The sequence below is a fragment of the Alligator sinensis genome, unplaced genomic scaffold, assembly GCF_000455745.1.
Source record: "Alligator sinensis unplaced genomic scaffold, ASM45574v1 scaffold601_1, whole genome shotgun sequence".
Lineage (NCBI taxonomy): Eukaryota > Metazoa > Chordata > Crocodylia > Alligatoridae > Alligator > Alligator sinensis.
The window spans coordinates 2477269-2496397 of NW_005841905.1; the positions used below are offsets into that span (position 1 = coordinate 2477269).

The window sequence follows — 19129 nt, forward strand, 5'->3', positions numbered from 1 at the left end:
GTTAGGCTTAAAACTAGTTTTACTGTGTTGTAGTTTTAGATGTGCCTGTAAAGATGATCTGCTCTTTGTAGCTTTTCTCTCTGTTTCAGCTGTGAGAGATTGAAATTGTAATGTTACTTTTTAGACTTCATTTGGAATTCAGTATTGTCTTTTCGCTACCTTTTTAATCTGAACAAGATCACTGAATATAACAAATATACACCTCAAGCTTGTTGCTATTGAGTTAAATTATTTTCTGAGTTGCGGGTCTTAGTGTGTGGTGGTGATGATAGGTTCATGGTTGGGAAAACATAGAATTATAATAACATAAGAACTTTTCAGTGTTGATCTTTCCTAGTAGCTATCTATATAACTTGTTATATAGATAAGGATGCCACAATTCTTTTCCAGTATTGAGCTATTTTTAGATGCTTTAATATTTAGAATTTTTAAATAGTTAAACTATATCTTCCTTGTTGCAAATTAAGCCAATTCTTATCCTACTCTCAGTGGATATAGAAAACGATCGTGTCTGTGCAGGTGTAACGTGGGAACTGGGCTGAAATGTTAAATGTAAACGAAAACTTGGACCTGTTAATCTGTGTAGTGTTTCTTTAAAAAAAGATTGCAAAATACATGTGTTTGTCTGATATTTCTTATTTTTGTGCGTGTAAAATACCCAATATTTTGTGTATTGCTGATGCATATTGTTTTTAAATGAAGGCTCATCAGTAATAGGTATTAAACTATCCTGGAGTGAGTAGTTTTAGGTAAAGGTATACAGTTATTGATAGTAAAACAGAAAGCTCCAGGTATTTTTGGAATGTAGTAAATATAATCAATTCAAACTGCATTGTAAACAATGATACAGTGAACTAATGAGGTGCTATCTTAGCCCACTGGTGTTTATAGCTGTTAGAGGAAGTAAGATGTCAGTGAAACTGTGATTGCTCGATTAGGGTAATTAGCTCTTTGTAGACTAATTGCATTAGAGCAGGATGTGAGATCTGAAGATCATAGCAGCAGCTGAATTAGTATGCCTGCTTTATTGTTGCAAGCAGTCCATTGCCTTGGATAGTAATTACTGGATTTAAATGCATCACTGGTTTGGCTTGAGGTTTACTGGTGAACTGTGGGGAAAAAGAGGTGCTTAATGAATAAAGTAGTTGTATACAGCCGTAATTGCATGAGTATGGCATCTATTTCCTCTCAGAGCCATATTTAGACCTTTGTAATTATTTGTGATAATGGAATAGGCATTATGTAACAGTATATATTTCACAGGTTATGAAAGATCAATCAATAATTTAGAAATACGCTAGCAGTTTTCCATAGTAATTTTAGAATAGTTATTGAAAGGCTGAGCGTATAATCTACAGAAGTAAATAGTTGAAATGTTTGGAGTTCTATTTTCCCTTATTTTTTAGGTTATTCGTTAGAATGCTAAAGGACATTATCAGGCAAAAAAAAAAAAAGCCCCGCAGTTCTAAGAAACATATCAGGGTTATTTAAAACACCTTCTGGTATTAATACTTGAAAGAAATTTTAATGTTAGAGGTCTTGGTGCTGAACTGACTGAAGTCAAAAAACTCCTTTTGTCTTTGATGGATAGAGGATCAGGACTTAAATTGCTTTTCACCATTTATACTCTTAGTTTACTTTTACAATTACAAGTATAAATTGCAAGAGACCATACATTTATTTCTCATATTATAATTCTGTACTATTTCACAAAAATGTTAGGCAAATGTTAAAATCCAAATGCGGAACTCCACCCAGACATGTCTTGAAATATTTTCATAAATATCTTTGTTTTGACACTGGGTTTAAGTCCTGATCCTGTAGACAAGTAACAACATGTTTCACTTTGAGCATCTGAGGGGTCTCTTTATATTCAGTAGATTTATCCTTATGGTTAAAATGAAGATGTATAATGCAGATGTTGGCAGGATTAAAGCCTATATTTTCATCTCTGCCAAATATAAATGAATCTTGCCTCTCTCTAATGATCATTTAAAATTTTGGACTTAGGGAATGCTCCAAAGAACATTTAAAAATCAATATACCTCTTTCCATTTTGTTCACTGGGCTTTGAATTAGGCTTGCATTACTTGCCTGTCTTTATAAATATTCACATGCTTTTTTATTGTAAAGAAATTCGCTGGCATTTTAAAATATTACACTTTGTGCAGTTTTAATACATAGTTCAAAGCTTTTAGCTCATTTTTTTCCATTTATAAACCTCTTGCTTTTTTGTAGCCTGTTGAGAAAATGCCCCTCCCTGTTTCAGCATGTAAGTGACAGAGGTTCAGAAGTGCTGATAATTGTAGTTCTTGTTTAAGTGTCATTTGAAAGATGTAGTTCCCACCCCAACTGTCAACTGGGATGAAGATGCTTATAATACAAAAGTAATTTTAAGTCTGATTTTTATGTAGTTCTCATCACTACTATAAAATGTGCTTTCTTGAGCCTCATTTATTTTAAATAAGTTGTTTAAAGTAATGTGTATTAGGAAGTCTAAATTTGAAAAATGGGAACAATTAAGGTAGCAACAACAATTCATTCAAAATAAACTTTTCATTTACAATATATTAAATTATTTGGGCATATTAATATAATATATTGTTAATATTATTATATAATAGTTTACTGTTAATATATTACATGATTTGCTCTCACTTTAGTCCTTACTGGTCAAATGGGTTTGAAGTCAGAAAAGGTCAGTGTAAGAAACGTTAGATATTTTTTTGATGGAACTCACAATAATTAAGGCAAGGCATGGTGATTTAAAATAGTGTGGAGAATTCAAAGCATTGTGAAGGGAGACAGTGCATATAAGTAGCTAACTGTCACATTTTAAAACAGAAAACATTGTTAGTATAAAATATTAAGATTAAGAGATAAATAGTAGGTGAAGAATAAATGACTAGACTGTAGTTTTTAAAAACTTTAAAAAACTGTCAGGTTAAAAAAAAAGTCCAAAAAACTTTACCATACAATGGGTTCTTCCTGTGTAAGTCACTGGAAACCTAGTTTGTTTTCACTTCCTGTGTCTGGTTAGTACTGCAGGATGGATGCTTAGGGTGCATGATATTCTGGAACATAAGCATTATTTTGGATCAGACCAGTGGCTCATCTGTCCTAATAACTATCTTCAAGAGTGATTAGTACCAAATATCTTGGAGGAAAGAACTTAAAATCTTTGTGGTGGACAATTATAGGGGGAGGTTTCTAACACAACCAGTCAATGGTTGTCTTTTGCCATTAGCTATGAAGATTTATATCCATATTTTATTTTATTATGGGTTTTAAATCCATCTTTAAATCTTGATAAACTCTTGTGCTCAATAGTACCTTATTACTATAATCACCATTTGCTAATCCTATTAAAAAGTATTTTCTTTGATAATGTTGCCTTTCATTTTGTATTATAAATGATTCCCAATAGAATTTTCATAATTTTTCTTGATAGCCTGTTTTCTTATTTGTATCTTTTCTAAACTAAACAGTATTAATCTTTTGATATCTATTCATATTTTCAAATAATCTTACCATGTAGCTGATTATTTAAGTTGCTTGCCCTTGGCTCCCTTTTATTTATTTATTTTTTAAAATAAGCATGTCCGTAACCAAGCTGAAATTAATCTCAGAAGTAAAATATGACTTTTTTTAACTTTATGGATGTTTTAACTTTTACTCTGAATTAGGCACGGATATGGGAGATTATAGAAGCTTCTGAAGGTTAGGAAGTCAGTTGTACTTTAACTATGATTTCCTACCTTTATAGCGGTTCTTTTTATAATTCATTTAATGAGGCTCAAATTAACTATTTTTAGATTTTTTTATTTTTTTTATTTTTAGTATCTATACTAATACAACATTACATAACCTATTCTATGTTAGTTAGTATGTGAATATTTTAATTTTATTATGCATCAACATAGGTCTGCCCTGGTATATTGGCATCCTTTGGTAAATCTCTCTTCTGAAGAATTCATTATTTAGCATGAATTGGTGCAAGTAGGCTTAGTAGACATGCTTGTAGTCAATGAAATGAAGATGTGGGATGAAATCCTGGCTCCATTCACATCAAAGGGAATTTTGCCATTAACTGCTTGGAACCAGGATTTCACCTACTGAGCACAGAATTTTTAGATAGTTTGGTACTGAGGTATTGTAAAAGGATTCTGTGCTTGGCAAGATACCCAAGTTGTTTAGCATACCCCTAACTCCTCCTGTAGGAGGGATTTCCAAAGCTCTTTTTGGAAATACATTATCTTGAATATTTTATTTGTATTACTTATGCAGGAGTGTCTTGACTTCAGTAATGAGAAGGATTTAAAAATAAACATCTTTTTAAGTGGTGATTGTATGGAGGCCTTGGTGATTAGCAGACTTCTGGCTGGTTTGTGCAGAGTAATTGCTAACTTCAATATAACTGCTTCATAGTGACAATACATTACTGCTCTTTGGCTTACAGAACACTGCTAATCTTTTGTCACAGATAGATGATAGGTTAGAAAATTGGCATGGTGGTGTAACATTAGCAGTCTTCACTCCAGTATAGGGAAATTATTTTGTAAATGTTTTTCTTTTGAGAGCTTTCTCATTTTAGCAAGCCTATCTAGGATACGTTTCATTTTAGCTTTCTCATTTTAGCAAGCCTATCTCTTACGTTGGCTTTTCTGGCTTTGTTCAAGGACCAGAACCATTGTATTGAAATCTACAAAACCTTTTTAACTTACCGGTGTTATGCAAACTTGTTGTGACACATATTCAGAGAAAAGGGAGAAGCATAAAGCATCATTCATCTGTAGTTGAATCCTGGAGGAATTGTGTGGCTCATTTATGGTAGTCATATATTGTATCTTTTACCTGTGACACCTTGCAGATCTAAGGAAGTGTCAAAATATGCTGCCCCTGCTACAGTGACCTTTCCTAGACTGTATGAGCTTGTCTCATTCTATTGTATTCTCTTCATTAACTTAAATGGTCTCAGCGGGAAACTGAGCCCAATTTATGACCTAGACTGAAAATCTTGCCTTTAACTAATTAACTTATAGTGGTGCCTCAGCTAAATAAAGCTTAATGGGTCATTTAATCTATCCTATTGCACAGAAGGAATTTGACACTTTTTTTTAAAACCAAGGTTGCCCAAAATACCTTTTTAGCAAATACATATAAATCATGTGCCCTTTGTGAGCAATTAGATACCTGTAGAGAGAAACTGCAGGGTTAGCTGTCAGTGGTCATTATATACTTAGATATGGCAGAAGAGATCATGTTAAAGCATGTTTGAAATGGAACAAAAGCCATTAGACTAAATTTAATTTTTATGGTCTTGATAATTAAGGCATTACTTGTGACCAAAATTGAGTTTATTTTTTTTTACATGTATTTATTAATTTATCAGATTTATCTATCACCCTTATACTTAAAACAAGATGAGGCAGATTCACTTAGATAAATTCAGAAATATCTCCTCTTAGCACTGGAACTGTTAAAGCTCAGTTAGATTTTGAAGAACAGTAAAAAAGGGAAAATCTGGATGTACAATCTGGCTGATTTGTATTGTTCTACGGTGGCATACACTGGCCAGGTGGAATAACTGAATCTGACTGAAGAAGAGATATTTAATGACACTTCTTGTACATGCTAATGTTAGTATTCTCTTATGAATGCTAAACAAAAAAAATATGATATTTTTAGGGGGTTTTTTAAGCTGCTTGCTTGGATTCTGTAAATATTTGACTTGCAGCACATTTAGATTTCTTTTTAAAGTTAAGGGTAACTTTTAATTTCCTGGGCATGTAATGTTTGATTTCTGTAGATAATGAAAACATTTGTAATGGTCTCTTACCCTAAGTTACTGATACGTACTTTTAACCATATCTGCTTTTTAATGTAGTTTTGTCTCGGGATATTGATTTTTGTGACACTTTCTCTATCGTATCTTTCTAAACAAGAACAAATAAAATGAATGTTGTCTCTAATTCTTAAAATTTCCCTGGTGAAAACCAGGCAGCAGAAAAATCCAGATTTTTAAAAGAACAGGTGTTTTCCCAATCTCTGAAGAGTGGATTCCCAAAGTCTTATTCACATTAATTACAATGATTCATTGTTGCCCTAGGAGCTTGTTTCAATACGTACTTTTTAAAGTTTTTTATTCATGTCAACCCTTTGTTTATAGTGGATGTCTATGGAATTGCATTAATGTAAAACTAGCATGGTGAATCAAGTTTGGCATTTTTTTGTTTTAATAATTTTTTGGATTAATGGCTATGTTGTGATCAAAGCTGCAAATCTTCAGAGGAGAGCATCATATTTTGTGTTTAGGCAGGATGTGATTGCAAATGGTGGTGAGATACAGTGCCATCTATACTCCTTCCTATTTGAGTTGAAATAAAAAGCCTGGTTTTCAGAGTTACTCTGCATCTACAGCTCTCCACTGACCAATTGCAGCTGTGAATGTTCAGCACTTCTGGACTCGGGCCTTAATGCTTTAGCAATTGCTATGGTTGAACCCCTGGATGTACAGGATGAAGTCTGCAGACCTCTGAAAGATGGATAAAGCTTACGCAAGGGTTATTACTCTAAGCTCTTAAAGTTTGCCTTTTTTTTTTTTCAATACTGCTGAACATTGCCAGAATGAAAAAGTGAATTAGATTATGATAGGTCCAGTATCCATAATGTTTGTTCATTTCAGCTAAAACTATTACATAATTTCCAGGGATGATTGTAAAATTAACAAGTTTTTACTTGGATGCCCTGGGAGACCTAAAGGCACTGTGCCAAATAGCTTTTCATTTTGAATATGAAGCAGAGAGCTGAAGGTCATTGCAGAAATTTCTCAGCTTAAAAACTGAGACAACTAAGCTAACATTTTTTTAAAATATATATTTAAATATTGAAATATGAATCCCAGTTCTTAATTGTATTAATTCATATTAAAAAAAAAACAACTCAGGTAAACAATAATAAATTGATATGAGTCGAAATAATTTGTCTTGAAAAAATATTGTTGCGTTCCAAGGTGGATAAAACCAATGTTTTTTAATTTTAAGATGTTAATATAAATTAAATATAGATTTTAAAAAAATTAAAGGGTTTAAACTTGACAGTATAACCACCAGTGTTAAAATAATTTAAATAGTATAGTTTTGCCGCATTATTGAGCCCTCTTCAAATTCTAATGAATGAAAGGATGGTACTTTTTAAATTTATGTATAGAGTAAGGGAAAGAATATTCAAATTTCTCAGGCTTTATAAATTTGTCTCAATGTTAGTGAGCATTATGAAGCATGAAGTGTTTTATGCAGCCTTCATGATGGAGTATATACTGATATTTACCTTTTCTAGGAAGAATTTTCTTTTCTTTTTTTTTTAACAGAAAATCTTTTGTTGTAATTGCATTTGGTTTCAATTTAGCTATCAGATGCAGAGACTATTTCCTTAATTTAAATTCATTCATTCAGAGAGTTCAAAATAGTTATGAACAAAAATGTATCTGTAAGAGAATGAGATCTAGTAATTCTAAAAATATGAAGGGTATAGTGCTAGATTTTTCAAAAGTGTTGTAATATATAACGATGTAGGTCGTTGTCCTAGGTGAGATTTCCAAAAGGAGATTTCCATTTATTTCAAAGTGAGTCAGGCACCTGACCTGTTTGGGCACTTTTGACATTCCCAGCATTTCTGAATGTGAAAATACCTTGAAAATTTGGGCCAAAACCAGACTGCCCTGCCCATGATGAGCAGTGGTGATTGGGCAGAAGCTGCTGCTGGGCACAAGGAAGAAGTGGTCACCTTCTCTTCGGCACTGCCCAGCCCTTATTGCTATAGCTGCCCAGAGCCTGTGTGTGGGCTGTCTTGCAGCTCCTCTTCACTGCCACTGCTGTCCCTTTGGGTGGCCCAGAGGCAGTGCTGGCAGCAGTGGTGGCCGCAGTGGAGAGGAGCCACAGGTCAGCCTGGGCGCAGGTTCCAGGCAGCTGCAGCAAGAGACAACTTGGCAAGGGGGCAGGGGCAAGGGGGAGGTGGCCAATTTCCCCCCACGCCCAGCCACAGCTTCTGCCTAGCCACCATTGCAGCTGCTGCTGCTCATGGGCAGGCAGGTCTGGAGTGGGCACGGGATGGCCTAGGGCCTGGGCTGTGTGCGTGGGTCCCAGCAGGTGTGGATCCCGTCTGCTCTAGTTGGAGCAGGTGCAGGGTGGCCTGGGCCAGGGCCAGAGCCAGGGCGGTGTGTGGACCTGCCCTTTTCAATGGGGCCGAGGGCCAGCGGTGGCAGCTGCCGGAAAGAGCCACCACCTGGGCTGCCTAGAAATGGAGTCCAGCCGCAAAGCTGCCCCAGCCCCTGTGTGCGCCTGGGGCAGTGGGATGTGCATGGGGACAGATGGCTTCTGGGACAGGAGAAACTGAGGGACCTGCCATGGGCCAGACAGAGTCCCTCTGCAAGCCATTTCCAGCCTGTGGGCCATATTTTGCCCATCCCCTGCCCTAGCTCTTAGTCTCCTGCCCCTGCTCACCAAGCCTCTGGTAGCAAGTCACAGCTATGCAGGCAAAAGGTAGACAGAGATGGTATTTCACCTTAAGGTGTGACTGCTCCGCTAAGCTGATTAACATTTGTTCAGCTTACAGCATAAGGTGTAACAAGGCTCTTACTCCCTGTGCCATGGCTGTGTGTGGCCTTGAAATGATGGCAGCCTGAATGAGCGTTTTAGCTGTGTGGATGGATCAGAAAGGCTGTGTCTTAGGCAATACATGAAAAAGAATCTGCAAGACGGCCTGGACTTGGAACCTTAGAGAGTCATGCCTTCTCTGCCAGGTTTGCAGTGAAAGCTATTTTTCTTTCTGGTTAAACGTGTATTTTCCTTTTTTCTCTAGAAAAAAAACTGAAAATTATTATTTGTGCTCCAAATTCAGTAGGTTCTTCCTACCATCTCCTAGTTCACATTCTTTCCTCCCCTCCACTGTGCTTCTTTGTGCATGGCCCCATATATAGACATTTGGCTAGGGGAAAAGATGCATTTTTGTTACTGTGGGCAGTAATTGGGAAAGTTTGGACGTGGTGTGAAGGACAGGTAATAGAGACACTTTGAGATTCAGAAAAATAAATCAGTTTGGTCCCTGGATTTTATTTGTATTTGTGAAAGGCAAAAAGTGGCTGAACTGGTTTTTTTTTGTATATCCATTTCATGTAAAAACATAGCAAGTTTGTTAGCTGGTGATTTTTAGGAAGCTGGTGTATGTCAATGTCTTGCATGGAACCGCTGATGTTGTCACATTGTAAAGGTGATCATGGCATGATAAGCTAAAGTGGTGAAAGTGCACACCATTTTCTGTGTTTTAAACATGGGGCTATTGTATGCCTTCAGACAGGCATGTACATTAATAAATGGGTGCAATGAAAATGGATGCCAGAGTGTTTGAGGATAAACAGTGCTTCTTGGGTCTCATTGTGCAAGATTCCAAGAAGTCACTATAATGTGGGGAAAAATAAATGCAGTTGATCCTGCAACACAGAATTGAATCAGATGAAAAAAAGTAGTATTTATATATTAAAAAAGAAATAATCATTTCTAAGGTTAGTTTTCTGAAGCATTTCATCTACTTTTAACTAAAATTGTGTACTTTAAAAATCTGTTTTATTTTCTGTGCTATTAAGGTAAATTTAACCACATCAGTGACCCATACTTACTTAGAGTTGTTTCCCATTTGAGACCTGGAAACCCCTGGGCCAAGTTTTTTCCCTAGTTAACCCAGGGTGTTCCCCTTTCAACTCCATTCCTGGTGCCCTCATGGACAGAGTCCCAGGATGCCCAGCTGGAGGACAAGGTGCTGGGCAGCACAGGGGAAGCACTGAGGGTGTGGAATCAGGCCAAGGGGGTGCAGGAAATGTGTGCACGGAGTGTGTAAAAGGACACATGAGGCCTGAAAGGTGAGTGGGAGCAGACCAACAGGGTGCTGCAGCATGGTTGTTGCCACTGTAGGGTTCAGTTCCAACATACCTCCTGAAAACTGAGTCACGCAGCACAGTTTTGCCCTGCAGTGGCAGCGCAGCCTGAAGATAGATGCCACTGCCCATGTGCCTTGGTTTTCAGGAGTCGTGTTGGCTTAGAAGAGCTGCAGTAGAAGCGGCATGCATGCCTACATAATGTGATGCCAGCCTGGCAGGAGTGCCTTTCTGCTGCAGCCACTTGTGAGTTCAGCTCCAATATACCTACTGAAAACCAAGATGCATGCTGCAGTTTCAGTCTACAGCAGCACTCTGCGATGCTCCAGTTTCAAACCTCTGGTTTAAGGTGTGCTGTGCTTGTTTAACATGGGGCTCGGTTCTGTGATAGAGCACAAGCTTGGGTCCCATCCAGTAGTTAGATACAGAGTTTAATGTAGTTTTGGTGCAGGGATTTGTCTGTGTACTTGTCCTTGCAGAATTGAGGTCTTTACAAATCGTGATTTCTGTCACGGGGCACTCTTATTCCCTTCTGTAAAAAAGAGTTTAAATTGTTTAATGTAAGAATACAATAAAGAAGTAACTAAAAGTATCTTAAATTTGTATGTACGTCATATATGGAAAGGTTTGACAGAAAAGGAAAGCTAAAATATTGTATTTTGTGGGCAAACTTGATTTGCTGCAATAACCTGTTTCCTTTCTCTCTCAGGCTTCTTTACAGCTTGGCCTTTAATGCCAGGTTCCTAAGGCATCTTTGGTATCTAATCTCTTCAATGACTACACGAATGATTACAGGGTACGTATTATATCATTCAATGAGCTTAAATTAGAATAGAGTATACCTAATGAAAAAGAAAAGAGGACCTTGTGATACACTTGAAAAAATACAGTAGGTATACGTAGAAAAAAAGAGTTTAAAGAAAAAATTTCAATAGTTGATTCTTATTTAGACTCCAGCAAAATTTCCATTAACGTTAATTGAGGCTTTGATGTAGTAAAAACATTAAAGGGCCTTGGGAATAGAGCTGGTGTTTAATTAGAGGTATGTGCTAAGTGAAGTATCTCAACCTTCCTTTAAAATAACAGTTCACATGTCTTTATGTTAAACATGATAATGATATTTACATTTTCTGAAGATTATGTTGATTCTATTGAACAAGCACTGACAGTACTATCTAAAAATTTGAAGCAGGAATTTAAGAAAAGCACTCTCATCTACATTGGTTCTTCCTGATGTGAGGGACGTCAGATTAGACCAGAGATCAGGAATGTAGGGCACGAGTCATTGAAAAAAACAGCATGTTCCTAGTTCAACACCCTAACCCTTATCATAGCTAATTTTGTATGAAAAGAAAAATATATACCTGAAAGCAGAGAACATAAAGCTTGCAACTGTGGCAAAAATACCAACCCCTTTTCCCTTCTTCTCAGTGTCCTGTTCTTATTTTTATGTCTCCCCTCCCCAATCCCTTCATTTAAGGAGCAGATGGCCTAATTTCCCAGAATAAATTATGTGCATTTGTGTCAGAATTGGAAAATCACCATTCCCTCCTTCCTAAGATGCAAGGTGGTAAAATCACGTAAATCACGCAAATCAAATGTTTTGCTGTGATAGAAAGGAGAATAATAGTAACACAGGAAAAAGGAAAATGAGAGGAGATGAAAAGAGAGTGAAAGGAAGGGCTCCAAAGAGTTGTAACTGTTCGAAATGTTTTACTTTTCAGCAGTTTGGTTTTATCTTTTTGGCTGTATCTTTTTGTTTAAATTTTCAATAAATTGGTACACTTCAGCGTGAGAAATTGAAGTTGCTTCCTGTTTATCTTTGTGTGGGGGTGAAAAAGGGTATTCATGTTCTGGGTTAATAGGCTTTGGCCTTTGACCTCAGAGTTTATTTGTTAAAAACACCTTTGTCTTCCAACTTTGAGTTTATTCAACCTGAGTTGTAGTGATTGCTTTGCTTTGTAAATACAAAGCATACCTTAAGTTACTTCAGTAATATGTATATGTGCCCACTTGCACTTTCTCCTAGATATACATGTATACTTATCGGTACAGAATTGTTGGAGTTATATTTTGTTTTGAACCATATTGCTTAAAAATGAAATAAATTCTCTCTGCTAAAAATTGAATTGTTTGAATTTAGCATGTCTGTTTCCAATGCAGTTTTGGTACTTAAGAATTGAAATATTATATCATTTATCCTTGCTTTATATTATTCACATACAATTTAAAGTAATCTGTCATTATGGTCATATTACTTAGAGGTAGAAAAGATCTTTTAAGTATGTGTATACCATCTCAGCAGCACTCCCAAAACCACCATCAAGAAATAAGCCAGGCCTATTTGCTGCTGCTGTATAGAAATGTTGTCCATTTGCTTTTCAGTGTCTCAGTTTCAAACACGCTCCTGAGAACCCTGTGTCCAGTGCTGTTGTGGTGATCACATAGCATATGATATGTGCAGAGCGCCAGTAGGACTTCCTTCTTAGCATCTTGTTCGGAAATGTGGTAGAGATGGTAGTGATGTACTCTTTACTCCTTGAGGTGACTTTTAGATATGAAGGATGATCTTATGGCTAAATCCAATGATCAGCAAAACTTTTTGTGGTGGGTCAGAATGACCTAGTTCAGGGGTGGCACTAGGATGCTGCCACTTTTCCCAGCCATGACATGGATGAAGCTCCTGCTGAGCAGTCATGACTCAGGCAAAGTCCCTCTCTGCTGGACTTCTGCTGAAGCCCTCCCAGCTCCATGGGCTGGATCCAGCCAGTGGGATGTAGATTAGCCCCTTCACTAGACTGATATTTAAGAGACTTGAGCTCTGTTCCCAGTTCTGACCTAGTCTTGTTATGGTAGCATCTTTGCTTCAGTTCTCCAGTTGTAAACAAGAATGCTAATAATGCAAGTGCGTTAGAAGGTGCTTACTTCTGTGCAATGTTGATAAGAGTTTATAAATAATAATCCCATTTAATAAAAACAGGGTATTGTTCCCCCACGGAGATCCTATCACTCGTTAAAATGAGAATACTCTTTATGCTATTTAATGGAGCACTAATCTGTAGTATTTTGACTAAAATCCTGAAGTTTTAAATCTTCCTTAAAAACTAGAAGATCAATTAACTATTTTCTATTTTGTTTTTTTATCTTAAGGTCTATGGTGCCATTACTTCAAGTGATATCAAGAGGGTCTCCAATGTCTTTAGAAGACTCCAGTCGGATCATCCCTCTCTTCTACCTTTTTAGTTCTTTGTTTAGTCATTCACTTATTTCTATTCATGATAATGAATTCTTTGGTGATCCCATAGAAGGTAAGAGCATAAAGCTTGCTGCATAGGATCTGATTTGGCAAGCCTCACTCTCTCAAAATTTATTTTGATCTCAATAAGAGTTCTGTAGAAGGAAGGTTTGTAAAATCAGCCAAGGGATGTTAATTGAACATTAAGTATGTTACAAAAATGAGATAATATATTAACATCCATTATTTTACTGTAGTTTAGACAGTAATGGATGCAGTTGGCATTAATGTCCGTTCCTTTTGGTTTGTGTTTTGTTTCCTTTTTGTCACTTTTTTCCTGTGTGTGTAAATATCAATATTTCTGTTTTCTTAAAAGGAGTAAAAAAAACACCAATTGTGCTATGAAAATAAGACAAATATTAGAAAAGTTGTTTTGAAGATATTTAACCTTTATTTAGCTGTAGGTCAAAGACAATCATCAATGATGCCTTTTACATTAGAAGAATTGGTAATATTATCACGCTGCCTTCGAGATGCCTGTTTGGGAATCATCAAATTGGCTTACCCAGAAACAAAACCAGAAGTGCGTGAGGAATATATTGCAGCATTTCGAAGTGTTGGAGTCACAACAAACACAGAAATGCAGCAGTGTATACAAACAGAACAAAAACGATGGATTCAGCTGTTTAAGGTATTAGATGTCAATTTTTCACACGAATTAAACAGTCAGCCTGTTCAAACATGTTTTACTGGTACCTTCAGAGTATTTGGCTACAATTAATTTCATGCTCATGCTTTTGTTGCAGATATGATCATTTAGGAAACACGGTGTTTGGAAATAACCTTGACTTTAAAAAGAATTCTGGGTTTAAGCAAAATATATTGTTGCTTAGCATAATAGTCTTATTTTTGGTAACTGTAATTTAAAAGTCATTTTGGTTTGACAAGTGTTTTTTTGGTTTGTTTTGTTTGGTTGTTTTACATTTCACTGGTTTATGTAGGAGTTGGTATGGAAAATGCATATGAACATTTAGCCTGCAATTTAGTGAAGTAGCTAATCATGCAACTGACTTCATGAATTGTCCAGACCAGTGGAAAGGCACTTTCTGCCCAAATGTTTGTCTAACATCTCTCCTAATTATACGGTTCATAGAATCATAGAAGGTTAGAGTTGGAAGGGACCTCAGAAGGTCATCTAGTCCAACCCCCTGCTCAAAACAGGACCAATAAAACATATGACTAAAAACTTCTTGCTTCTCTTAGTATGAGTAGTTCTGGTAACATCGGGGAATGACTTATGAACTTAATATTAATACTTAGGAACCTTGTTGAATCGGGGCCTTAGATGGTTTGATTCAGTGCTGTCACTCCAGTTTCACGTCAGTCAGCTCCACTGAGTCTTGTAGACACTACATTGGTTGGAAAAAAGGGGTGAATATGGTTCAGTGAATGTAAAATTAATTCAGGTTGTTCCTAGCTAACTAGTAATATACTTCTAACCAGTTTTCCCAGCCTAAGATACGAGTTAAGTGAGGGAAGCTGAGATTGTTGGCAGGAAAAGACCTAAAAATATAACTGTTGCATAAAAAAGAGTGCTTGACTTGCCATGAAATTTCTGCAGCAAACACATCTAGTCAGCTAAAATTGCTCATTAAAGGAGTGGGAGCAGAAGAAATGCATTTTCCAAATTGAATGCTAGATTTACAGTCCGTTTAATACTGGCGACCTCTCGCACACTAATGTTCAGTTCGAGTCATCAGCTGTCCCTTCAGGTCTTTTATCACTGCTTTTGTCAAGCTATCTATTTAATTGAAAGAAGTTAATTGAATGAAAATGATCAACTAAGCTTGTATTAATATTGCTAATGGAACTTTCTTCTTGGCCATGTTTGGAGAAAGATGTCATGCTAGACTTTAGGAAAGGCCCATTAACGCTTGCACTTAACCTGATGGGCTAATTAAGGAATGCTTATTCATTCTACAAGTCTTCCATAGCCTCTATCCAACCCATTCTGCCTGATTTTACAACACATTTCACTTATGAGCATGAGCATTATGAGCATTAGTAGCAGTGAGAGTAACTGATAATGTTTTGATTGCATTGAATACAGTCCTAATGCATCACTGAATTTGAAATTTGTGCAGATTGATCTAATATATGTTTGCACAATTTAATTTAATTACTTGTCTTTAAATTACCAAATAAACTTTCAATTTAAAGGTCACAAATTGAGACCCTGGTATGTCTATTTTTCTAGAATGACAGCATGTTAGGGACACTTTTATGTGTGTGGTTTATGCCATGTCATCTTCTATTTGTGCCCTTTAGTTGATCATATTTAATCATTCTCTTTTCACTAACCTCTAGTAGTTATGATGAAAATTGTTGTAACATTTTGTTTTCCTTCTAGCTTCTCAAATGTCAGCCATTCTCAAAAGATGGGTTTGTATTCCATTATCAGAATAATAAATCTAGAAGATATGTTTAAGGCTCTTTTTTACCAGATATTTGTTTAATTATAAAGCTTCTTTACTTTTTTAGATATAAAATTAGCTGGTGGTAAAATTCAGCTGTCAAAGCTGAAGGACACCTTGTTTTGGCAAGAAAATTTCAATGCATAGTATCGAATCTTTCCAAGGGACCTTCTGAAGTTACTAGTGATCCAATAAAATGTGATGTAGGAAATCACGTTTTGTCAGATAAAGACAGATTTTTCTAAACCTTGAATTGATCCTGCTAAAGCAGTAGATTAACGACATCTTTTCTGAAGTTTCTGAATACTTGCTTTGCATTACTAGATGGAAATCTCAGTTGTGCGGCTTTTTTGAAAATATGAAAGAGGAATCTTTTGTTTACTGAGGTTCTTTTCTCCAAATAATGCAAAATTTTCTACAGGAAACTCCAGTCTCTCCAAATTTATCGCAGCTTGTTTTAAGGTTCCTTTAACTGTCTTTGTGCTATTTTATTGGCACAGTCTTTTACTTTGTGTGGAACATTTCTTTCTGGATTTTGGAAGTGGGGTGCTAATGGGACCATGTAACTTTAATGTTACATGGTCCCCTAACCTGCATTGGATTTTTTTAAGGGAAAAATTATAAAAATTCCAGTGCAATCAAATAGTTCTAAGGAGACCTTATAACATGCTGCATCTTTAAAAGATCATTTGTTTAGTATGTATACACAAAGACCTGTAGAAGGTTCAGTAAGTTCTTTGTTGCTCATAACACCTGTCTTGTTAGCATTCATGTGTGAGCACTCATGTGTGCTTGTGTGTCTTCAGCTCATTTTTGAAAATGCCATGGTTTAAAGTGGCAAAGTACATCCCTAGTTTTGGTAGCAGCAGAAACTGCTTTGCTTACTTCTATACAACTATAAGGCTTCCAATTACTTCCATTATAATATTTGGGTGGGGCTACAAGGTTGCTTCTTTCTTACTGGTGTTTTTACCCATTTTGGGGATGAAAGAATGGGATAGGGTGATAGTCCTATAGGTAGTAGGTTATTTTTTGATTTGATGTTTTCTGGCTATTTCCTGGTTTTAGTGAAGCTGTTGTTGTATTCTTTTAATTGTCAACCAGCTAAGCAGGATAAATGTTTTCCCCAGCCTCCCAGTTTTGTTGTATAAACAGCTTTGTGTTCACCCATCCTCATATCCCCTGCCTGATATTGAAATGGCCCTGCATCTTTTATTTGAACTGGCTTAAGTTTTGCCAGATATGTATGGATACAATAATGTACAAGTATTTTTTGATTGTATAGTTGGAGAAGCAAAAATGCAGGACATTATCAATTTTTACCTGAGGCCAATATCAGGGATCTACCAAAATGTTTGTTATGGGAGAACTGTTAAAACTTGTCTAACTTAAAAGTGAAAACAACATTCAGGGAGGCATATAAGTTTATTGAATATGCTGTAGTATCACTATTATATTTTAAAAACTTTTATATTAAAGATATGTAAGATGATGTTTACTTGTTTATATCTTACAAGTCTGGGTGTTCATGTACTGTAATAATTGCAATATAGGTATGCTGGTAGAATATCCTTTTTTGTCTCTAAATCATCCTAATAAAACAAATTAGTTATTACTGGCATAGTTACTTTTGGTTTTCATGAGCTACTGTACAATCATAAAATCATAGAACTGGAAGGGACCTGTAAGATCATCAAGTCCAGTCCCTTGCCATGGGCAGAAAGTTATTGGGCTCAGATGAGCTTGACAAAGTGCCTGTCCAGCCTCACCTTCAACACTTCCAAGGAGGGGTGACTGCACCACCTCTGCTGGGAGTGTGTTCCAGATTCTGGTGACTGTTACAGAGAAAAGGGTTTTCCTTATGTCCAGCCTGAATTTACCCTCTATTAGTTTATGCCCATTGGTCCTTATCCTCCCTTGAGGTGCCATCCTGAAGAGTTGCTCTCCTAGTTCCTGATGCTCCTGCCTAACGTATTTGTAGGCAGCTATCAAGTCCCCTTTTAGCCTTCTCTTACTCAGACTGAACAGCCCCAGTTCCCAGAGTCTCTCCTCATAGGGCCTACCTTCCAGGCCCTTAACCATATGGGTGGCCCTTCTTTGTACCCTCTTGAGCTTATCCACATCCTTCTTGAAGTGCGGTGCCCAAAACTGGACACAGTACTCTAGCTGAGGCCTCACCAATGCTGAATAGAGAGGGAGGAGCACCTTTCTGGATCTGTTGGCCACACATCGGCTGATACACGCCAGAGTTTTATTTGCCTAGTTGGCTCATATTAGCTCACACTGTTGTTTTATATTCATCTTCCAGTTGATCGTGACCCTCAGGTCTTGTTCAGATGCTGTGCCAGCCAGTGGACCACCGCTGTATAGTTGTGGTGAGGGTTCTTCCTACCCAGGTGAAGGACCTTGCACTTCTCCCTATTAAAACTCATCTGATCTCATTCTGCCCATAAATCCAGTCTGTCAAGGAAATCTTGAATCTTTGCCCTATCCTTTGGTGTGCCCGTGTTTCCCCACAGCTTGGTATTGTCTGTGAACTTAATCATTGAGCTTTCCACCCCCTCATCCAAGTCATTAATGCATATATTGAATAGCGCTGGTCCAAGCACCGATCCATGGTGGATACCACTGGAGATGGCCCTCCAGGCCATCCCAATACAGTGCCTTTATGTGTGAGAGAGATTCCTATGATCTGCAGAAGGAAGCATTCTTTAGCAAACTAGTTATTTTGATGATTTTTGTCCCGTTCTCAGTTACTTAAGACGAAATGTGATTAAGCATTTAGAAAGGAGAATACTGTTGTTTGTAATACAAATAAAGAAGTAACTGTAAACTAACTAATCACTGCAGGATTACTTTAGATTTTTTGCATAGTAGAACCACCTTTCCTTCGTACAGTTTAAAGTGCTAACTTATAGATCTGTTTCTACCATCTAGGTCATCACTAACTTAGTAAAAATGTTGAAATCTAGAGACACAAGGCGAAATTTCTGTCCACCCAACCACTGGTTATCAGAACAAGAAAACATTAAAGCAGATAAGGTAATAATAACATTTCTTACATCTAACTTAATTTTTAAGTGCTTCTCTTTAGTTTGTTTAAGCTTCCTAACGGGAGGAATTGGGTTTTATGTATGAAAGAAATGACTGGAAGGATGCAGGTAGGTAACATCTAATGCAAGAGTTTAAATTATAAGATGCATTATTATGTAGTCGGGTATTAGTTATGAGATACAAGACTTACTTTTGTAGACTATGTCAGTATGTTGTACAGATTAGTTAAACTAGTTTAAAATCTGAAATGATGTTGCAGTTCTCTGAAACACAGAAAAGTCTTTCACCTAATGAGATACCTTTACCTCTAGTTATGTTACTCTTTTGGAGAGTGGAACCCATTTACCAGAACTTTGGATATAAGAAAACTTGATACAAGCTTGCAGACCAAAAACAAACAGTCAAAAAAAGCCCTTTATTTTAAACTCAGTGCATTCC

At 36.6% G+C, this 19129-nt stretch overlaps 1 protein-coding gene across 1 annotated transcript in view; it reads left to right on the plus strand.

The window, feature by feature from the left end:
- Positions 1-19129, plus strand: part of UBE3C (ubiquitin protein ligase E3C) — a 97026-nt gene that overhangs the window by 28169 nt on the left and 49728 nt on the right. The window contains exons 12-15 of the mRNA XM_025197782.1: positions 10638-10724; positions 13079-13236; positions 13622-13854; positions 18575-18679. Of these exons, the coding sequence (XP_025053567.1) occupies positions 10638-10724; positions 13079-13236; positions 13622-13854; positions 18575-18679 (583 nt within the window). The remainder of the gene's footprint in view (positions 1-10637; positions 10725-13078; positions 13237-13621; positions 13855-18574; positions 18680-19129) is intronic.